The sequence below is a fragment of the Sorex araneus genome, chromosome 1 (genome assembly GCF_027595985.1).
Source record: "Sorex araneus isolate mSorAra2 chromosome 1, mSorAra2.pri, whole genome shotgun sequence".
NCBI lineage: Eukaryota > Metazoa > Chordata > Mammalia > Eulipotyphla > Soricidae > Sorex > Sorex araneus.
Window position 1 is genome coordinate 193,028,065 of NC_073302.1, and position 8,783 is coordinate 193,036,847.

The window sequence follows — 8,783 nt, forward strand, 5'->3', positions numbered from 1 at the left end:
TCCCTTCCCCATGCCACCTGGTCCTCATCTCCTGATCTCGCAAGTCTCGGACACGTGGCCCAATATTCAATGCCTCCCGCTGGCTTCTCACACAAAAGCAGTGTTTCCATCACTGCACAGTCTGAACACAGCCTCCTGGACCAGGCCGAGCTCGACCTGGTTTAAATTTTGTTCAAGACATTTCACCTTTATGAGGCAATTCCACTGGCTGATAAAAATGAGAATGACACCAAAACCCCTGGTCTTAAAACGAAATTTCTCTAATCATCTGGTATTTGTTCACAGCTAATGGTAAGTTGATAGGAAATACTATGGCACTTCAAATATGAAATGTATAACTAGCAATCCAAATAATTCACTGTATCACTGTCATCCCATTGTTCATTGATTTATTCAAGCAGGCACCAGTAAGGTCTCTATTACACTCAGCCCTGAGATTTTAGCGGCCTCTCCTTACTCTTCTTTCCCAATGGTTGGAGGCTCTTTCAGGGTCAGGGGAATGAGATTTATCGTTACTGTTTTTTGCATATTGAATACTCCACGGGAAGCTTGCCAGATTCTGCCATGCGGGCGGAATACTCTCGGATTCAAATAATTAACAGAAATTAATGTGGTTGTCCTGTATACTCTATCTCAGCCATTAGCACCCATGTTTTATGTTTCCTAATAACCCCAACTCTGGCCGCCCTTAGTCTAAAAACCTTCCTTTCCGGATTTTCCCCAAGACCTCTTTACACTGACATATTTTCAACCAGTCATGTCCTTGTAAACTTTCTCCAGTTTTAATATTTTTATGTTCTCTTCTGACTTTCTTCTATGTCAATTTTTCCTTTATACTTTTGTTTTAGCTTCCTGGATCAAGGACATTTTCCAAGGTCAGCTGAAACCCTGGCAACTTTGCAGTTTCCTGGGATTTGCCGGGTGCTTTAGAAAGAACTCTCACAGTGGCGGCCTCGAGGTTCTAGATTTCTGTATTTTAGTATTTTAGTGACTAAGTCCAGAGGGCTTTCTGCCAGAGGTTGCATCATTGCTAGCTCGTACCTCTCTGCTACTTTATATTCCACATATGAGTGCAGTGGCCACTCGACCTCATATCTCTTCCTTCTCAGCAATGGAAAACAAATTATCAAATGCTTCCTTTCCAGCAGGTCCGACTCTGGGGGGGGGGGACTCCAGACAATAATAGTGATTTTTTTTGTTTGTATGTAATCAAAGTAAAGAGAAAGTAAAGTGAAATTTATCAGCTACACAGGCCGGGTGGGGTGCTGGGGGGCGGGGGGCGGTGGGGGGGAGGTTTATTGTGGTTCTTGGTGGTGGAATATATGCACTGGTGAAGGGATGGGTATTCGAACATTATGTAACTGAGACTTAAGCCTGAAAGCTTTGTAACTTTCCACATGGTGATTCAATAAAAATAAATAAATAAATAAATATTTTTTTTTTAAATAAAGAACTCTCAATGACTCGTGTGGCCAGAGAATTTCTAGAGTTTGTGGGTGAAAGGAGAACCTAGTCAATCCAAACCAGGGTCTGAATAAGCATCCAACTTAAATGAAGCCTTAAACAAAAAAGAAAAGAATATAATTTACAGTATCCCCAAATTATTGAAAACATGAGAATACTTAGGTATTCAGAGAACTGTTATGTATTTTATGCCTTAATGAACTTATTAAAAGCAACATTTGATACGACAGAAGCTAAAGTTCTTCTTGTGATAAGGATCATTTATAGTTTTGTTCTCTTTCCCACTTCCTGTCTCCTTCCCTACCTCTCTCTCTCTCTCTCTCTCTCTCTCGCTCTCTCTCTCTGGACAAAGGGCTAATTCAAGCATATAACTTACACACAATTCTTTAGGAAAATAAAATCTTACACATGCAATAGAAAACATGTTTAAGGGAACCTCTTTTAAAAGTACAGATGGGGAGTTGGAGAGATAGTACAGGAGAGGGTGTTTGCCTTACTCAAGGTAGACTCAAGGTAGAACTCAAGGTTTGGTCCCCAGCACCCCATACTGTCCTCTGAGACTACCCAGGAGTGATCTCTGAGCCCCAAACCGGCTGTTGAGCCCTTAGCACTTCAGGGTGTGGCCCAACCACCATCCCCTGCAAAAAAAGAAAAGCTTTGACTAAAGGGAATTTAAAAAATTAACCATCAGAAATCCTAAACATGTTATTCACAGAAAATATAGCAAGAAATGAAATGGAATGAATTATAAAATAAAATTTATATATATTCGATTCCTCTGCCCCTCTCAGAGAGCCCGGCAAGCTACCAAGAGTTTCCTGCCCGCACGGCAGAGCCTGGCAAGCTCCCCGTGCATGTTGAATATGCCAAAAACAGTAACAATAAGTCTCTCAATGAGAGACGTTACTGGTGCCCGCGCGAACAAATCAACGAGCAACGGGATAACAGACAGACAGACAGCAGCCTGGCCAACGCCCCGTGAAATGTGCCAACAACAGCATTGGCAAAGACAGACGAGCAGGGAGGAGTGAGGAGCCGGCCCCTCCCCAGGAAGCCACCATCTAACTGCTAGAAAGGACCCCGCCCAACACACACAAGTGCCAGATGTCCAAACCATTTAAAGTCTCTGTGATTTGTGGGTTGGAGCAATAGCACGACGGGTAGGGCATTTGCCTTGCACGCGGCCAGCTTGGGTTCGATTCCCAGCATCCCATATGAGCACCTGAGCACGGCCAGGGGTAATTCCTGAGTGCAGAGCCAGGAGTAACCCCTGTGCATCGCCGGGTATGACCCAAAAGGCAAAAAAGAGAAGTCTCTATGATTTGTGCTTAAAAGTAGAAACATATCGATTGAATAGATTTCAATAAAACCCAGAAAGAGTGTTGCGACCTGTGCTGTTTGAGCCCTGACGTCATTACTTACACTGGCCCTGTCATTCTTACAGAGCTGCCGGGCCTCTGCAGCCAAGAAGACACGAGGTCACTAGCCCACCAACTCCTCTCAGAGGCTGAATTTCACACAGGGAGGCACAAGAAACCAGCATTTCTCATGCTCTTAGCTCTGTTTTGCAGGAGCCTTAGTCCAGGCAAGCAGAAACATGGGAAACTCTTTCCTTTCTTAAGCGTCTCAGCCACCTGCCTATGGGGTGAAAGCTCTACTCAAGACTCAGCGGCTGAGAATAATGGATCCTGGATATCCCCCGCTGTTCACTTGTAAGGCAGATGTTTCAAGCCAAGAAGTGAAAGCAGAGAAGACCAAGCGTTTCCACCCCCTGCCCCCATCCCAGTGCCTGTCACACTGTTTCCTGTGCTTCTGTCCTTGGGGTCATTTTTCCTCCACGTGTCAGTCTTCCCGTCAATCATCCTACCTGGTGTGGACCGAGCCCTGGGAGCACCCCCTGTGTGGGAGCACTGGTGGGACTGGGGGATGATCACCGCAGATGGATGACACCAATTTGGCGATACAAAAGCGTAAGCAGCAGCATCTTAAGTACCCGTAGCAAGATCAGATACGTCCCGAGTCACAGCACTGGGTGGCGATATCGGGATGGCTTTCAAGTCAGCTTAGCGCCTGCAGCACTTATTTAGTTGACTAGAACTGGATTTCTTTCTTGTTTGCTTTTACTTGGGGACCATACCTGGCAGTGCTCAGGGCTTGCTCCTGGCTCTGTGTTCAGGGATCGCTCCTGGCAGGGCTTGGGGGGGACCCCACATAGTGCTAGTGATTAAATCTGTGTTTGCCACACGCTAGCCCGGCTCCTTATCCCCCTTCTCCGGCCCCTAGACTTGGGTTTATTATACGGCTACTCGCCCCTTCACAGCTGGTGCTGTCGGGGACTCCGTGAACGAGCCCGAGCTACTCCGTGCTTGGGGTGTCATCCCCGAGTCCTCCATGGAGAGCACTGCTGGACAGCAATCCATCCCAAAGCCTCCTGCCCGCCCTCCTCCACGTAGGGCGAGGGACTCAGAGTTCCCGCAGCCACAGCCATGCTGACTCCATCTCTGCTGGGGAGCTGCCCGCCCCAGACCCTCCGTGCCTCCCAGAGCCCCTCACTGCTCGCCTGGACCCCCTCAGCTGCGTTTTGCCTTTTTAAAAGAATGTGTTAGAGGGCCGGAGAGACAGTGCGGGGGACGAGGGGCTTCCCTTGGGTGAGGACACCTCTGCTTTAATCTCCGGCGCTACATATCGTCCTCTGAGCACTGTCACAAGTGATTCCTGAGCACAGAGCCAGGAGAAGCCCCTGGTACCGAGCGGAGTACCGCTCAGCTGCAGAGAGCACGGAGGAAGGGAGCCGCTCGGGGTGGTCACGTGCACACAGCTGGACGATGCCCTGAGCACTGCGGGATGTGGCCCAGACTTTATTTTCCCTTTTTAAGAAAAGGCAAAGCCAACCGCAGCCTCTGAGGTTTCAGCCCAGGCTAGTGTGAGAGCTGAGTCATCCCGGGGTAGTGGAGACTCTCGCACACAGCACAAGGGACCCCCGCTGGCTCTCGGTGCATTTAGTGTCCGCATCGGTGAGAGGGTGGGAGCGACCCAGGGCTCCCCCTGCGGGGCCGCCAGAGCCGCCCAGCCCTAGGTGGGCAGAGAGACCACCGGGCTTCCAAGTTTCAGGTCCTGGGAACCACAAGGCTGGCCAGGAATGGGGCTGGAGCCACAGCACAGCGGGGAGGGCGTTTGCCTTGCTCGCAGCTAACCCGGGTTAGAATCCCAGCATCCCACAGGGTCCCCTGAGCACCGCTAGGGGTGATTCCTGAGTGCAGAGCCAGGAGTGACCCCTGTGCATCGCCAGGTGTGACCCAAAAAGAAAAAAAAAGTCTGTCCAGGAAGGATGCTTCTGCCCAAGGATGGGACAGTTCTCTGTGGTTCTGCCCACGGATGGGACAGTTCTCCGTGGTTTGCCCACACGGGGACAGATCCTCGATGCTCTGTCCACACTGGGGCATCCCGCTAGTGCCCGGGCGGCATGGCGCACACGTGGCCTGGCCACAGCACCCTGGGAGGGAAGTGCTTCTGCGCCTACCAAGGGTGGCCCGGAGGAGGCGCCCAGGGCCTCACTCTCTGCACAGTGCTCTCCTGTTCTGTCCCCGTCCCCAGCTCCGATGCCCCAGGTCCTCGTGGCTGCCCGGGGCGGTGCAGGTCCAGGGCGGCTCTTCCCGGCCCCCCGCCCCGGGTGCGGGACTCACCAGCCCGGTGCAGGTGGACAGGGCCACGGTGGAGTTGCTGTGCGCCCGCAGGGAGCCCTGGTAGAAGCAGAGCTGGTCGGGCGGGAGGGCCCGGGCGGAGCGCCGGCCCCCGGGGCCCAGCCTCTGCACCCGCAGCCCCGGGGCCACCAGGCCGCTGGCCGCCTTCAGGTCCAGGTGGAAATCCCGCTGGAAGCCCGAGAGCCGCAGGTGGAGCGCGTCCGGCCCGCGCCGCGCCAGCCTCCTCCTCCTGCGCTGGGGGTGCGCCACCTCGTGGGACACGAAGGCGCCCGCGGGGTCCACCTCATAGGGGCTCACCAGGTCGTACTCTGTGGGCGAGATGGGCAGAGTCAGCGGGACCCGAGCTGGGGCGCCCCTGGACGGCCCCGTCCCCCACTAGCAGGGCCCCGTGCCCAGGCCGGTCAGGGCACACCACTGGGGGCCTGGGCGGGGTTGGCGCGCCCCAGGCGGAGACCCCGACTCTGCTAGAAAGGTGCTCCAGGCCCACGGAACGTCTGTGCCGGCTGCTCGGGGCTGTGTCTCCACGAGCAGCCTCTTGGTCTCAGAGAAACGGGCCCCAGCACCCCCTGATGCAGTGAATGAAGTCAGAAGTAGGGGGAGGTCTCGTCCAGGTGAGCAACAAGGAAAGCGGCAGATGGACAGACAAACCTGAGTCCAAGGACCAGGCTCACTGCGCACCCGAGCACTGAGTCCTGAGCCTTGAATCCTGAGCCCTGAGCCGTGAGCACTGGGCCTTGAGTCCTAAGTGCAGAGTCCTGTGAACAGCGTGCCTGATCCCTGTTGCTCCTTGAAGGACCACATGCCGACATGTGCTCTCAGAGGCCACCTGGAGGGGCTCAGGGCCCAGGACCACACCCAGGGCCTTGGACATCTGGGCAGTGCTCCTCCAGGGGCGCCTGTCGGGAGGGCAGTGCCCGAGGAGGCGGGCGGCAAGCTGGCTGCGCCGGGAGTGGCACCGCAGAACGGACTCTGCCCCGAGCCCCACTGTGTCCCCAACACTGACGCCACGTTCACTGGGCTGAGGTTAAGCAGCTTCGGGGGCCTCCACAGGCCCAGCGGGGCCCGAGCGGTACCTGCCTCACAGAAGGCTGCCCTGTCCCTGCTGGGTGGACGCGGGAACGCCCGGGAAACACAGGCCCACTGCGCCCGTGAAACCAAGCCCCGACCTCTCCAGCTCACTCTGGACTCCACGGGGCCGCCTGCCCAGGGCCCCTGGTCCACTGCAGGGAAAGTCTCAAGGCTCCCACGAGGAAAGGCCACGAGACTCAATCCCAGGGGCAATGGCGTACCGAAGTCACTTTTACCACAATTTCATGATCCCCGATGCCCCGGGAATAGACGAGACTCTAATGCCTCGTTCCCGACCGCTGCACGGTACTCGGTGACATGTACCGAGTCACTGAGGAGAAGCACCGTTCAACCGTGTGTTGAGAGTTTGAATGCAACCACACAATTCGATCATGAACTCGCAGTCATAGGAATGGTGTGTAAAACAAGGCTTAGTGTCCAGGGAGCGATTCCAGAGGCTGCCCGTGCCATGGAGACACAGATACCCAGGGCAAACAAAGCGGTGGGAGTCTGTGGGGTCTAGCCAGCTGCTGCTGAGTGGAGGCTGTTCTGGACCCTGCACACAACCAGGTGAGAGGCGGACGCGGGGTCCCTGGACATCCCCACCCCTAGGATCTGAGCAATAAGGTTGTCACAGCAACGCCATGGTGCCGCAGGCTGGGCTGTAGGTGACTGCGTGGCTGTGGAGGTGGCCTCGAGGGAGAGTAGACGGGCGGCTGGCAGCCTCGGCCCCCCTGGGCGAGTGGCTCCACCCTACAGAGATCTCCACCAGTGCCCTGAACCTGCCGGCAATCTCCAAGGCTTACCAGAATGCCAGTGATTTTAGAGAACTAGGATTTTTGTTTTAAAAAATTTAGTTTTCTATGGGGCCTGGGCCACACCCAGAGGTGCTCAGGGATGGCCCTTCCCTGGAGGTCCTTAGGGGACCTATTGTCGGCGCTGGAGATTCCAACCTGGAGCAACTGCCCTAACTTCTACACGATTCCTTCCAGAGAACTAGATTTTTTTTTGAAAACTCTTCCTGAAAAACTGAATGGGGCTCTCACACCTAACGTGGGCAATCAGGTTGCAGAATGCATGCGGGAGAGGAATAGTGACCGCTAGCTACTCTCCCCAACAGTGTGGGGCCGTCCTTTAGGAACGTTTACATCTGGCACCCCCTGGTGGCTGGCCGGAGCGCAGACGGTCACTTTCCTGACTGACTTTGCCAATAGGGAAGGATCACTATTTTAGTGCGTGTCTTAAATTCTTGTTTCCACGTAATTTTATCCAGATGACAGTGTATATGTTAAGTCATAATGTCTTTATCTCTATTTCTCTGCGACGATGCTGGGATTGGCCAGAGATGTGGCTCAGCGGTGAAGCCCTGGGCGAGAGTCTCAGCGATGCCAAATAACCGCAACAACAAACTAGAATTCTTCCTCTGAGCCATTATCCTCACTCAGGATGGCACCTCAAGCTAGGAATGAGTGTGGCACGGTGCTCCAGGGACACCCCCTCCGGCCGAGCCCGGGGCGGCCAGTGTCCCGCACCAGCTTCCCAAGGGCGCATCCCCAGGGATGGGAGGGTCCCCAGTGCCAAGCGTGGGCAGCCCACCCGGAGAGCGCCCTGACACGGACAGTGGCTGGCGAGTGAAATCACAGGGCGCCCCACCCAGCCGGCTCCTGGAGCAGCCCTGGGCATCTCAGGACCCTCACCCGGGTCTGAACACCAAGGGAGCGGGGTGCGCCCCCGCGGGAGGGACAGGCCGGCGCGGGTCGTACCGAGGTCAGGCGAGGCCGAGTCTGGGGTCTTCAATGTGTGGAAGAGGCGCAGGAGGCAGAAGCCGTCGCTGCTTCACAGGAGGTGCAGCTCAGAGGCCGCATCGGGCGCACTCCCACACGCGCGCGCCTGGGTAGGAGCGTTCCCGGCGCGTCACGAGTCCTCGCGGGCGGCGGGTGGGGGGCTGCGGGGTCCTCCGGCCGGGACTGAGCTCCCCGAAGCCCCCTATCCCCCCAGAACCCCCCACGAGCGGACTTACCTCCCTTCTCCACCCAGCCGGCTGGCAGGGGAGGACGCGTGGCGCCGGGGCTCCGGGGCGCAGCGCACGCAGGTGCCTGCGGGGACACGGCGGGACGCGGGGTGAGACCGGCCCGCGCGGGCGGGGGGCGGCGGGGGTCCCGGGCCCGGGTCGGGGGACCCACCTGCGCCAGCAGCAGCAGCAGCAGGAGCAGCTGCCGGGGTCCCGCGCCGCATCCCCGCGCCCCCGAGCGCAGCGAGCGCGGCTCCATGGGGCTCTCAGGACCGGGCCGAGCGCACTCAGCGGCCGCCCACCCGCGGCTCGGGGCGGAGGGAGGCGGGGAGGCAGGGGCCGGCCGGGGCGGGAGCGAGGAGGGGCCACGCGAGGGCAGAGGCTGCGCCAAGGGGTCCCCCAGCTCTCGCCCGGCTAGTCCGCAGTCGGAGTCCCCTGGACAGTGGCTGCTGGGGCGCGCGGGCGCGCGGGGCGCGGCGCAGGTGCGGCCTCGCGTGCCTGGATGGACGGACCGTCTGTCCTTTCCAGGAGGACAGGTG

At 56.7% G+C, this 8,783-nt stretch overlaps 1 protein-coding gene across 1 annotated transcript in view; it reads right to left on the bottom strand.

Moving 5' to 3' along the window:
* ADAMTS16 (ADAM metallopeptidase with thrombospondin type 1 motif 16) overlaps positions 1-8,503 on the bottom strand; it is a 66,736-nt gene extending 58,233 nt beyond the window's left edge. Inside the window, exons 1-4 of the mRNA XM_055126792.1 lie at positions 8,413-8,503; positions 8,254-8,329; positions 7,997-8,067; positions 5,148-5,473 (exon numbers count right to left, since the gene is read on the bottom strand). Of these exons, the coding sequence (XP_054982767.1) occupies positions 5,148-5,473; positions 7,997-8,067; positions 8,254-8,329; positions 8,413-8,503 (564 nt within the window). The remainder of the gene's footprint in view (positions 1-5,147; positions 5,474-7,996; positions 8,068-8,253; positions 8,330-8,412) is intronic.
* Between the last annotated feature and the right edge of the window lie 280 nt (positions 8,504-8,783).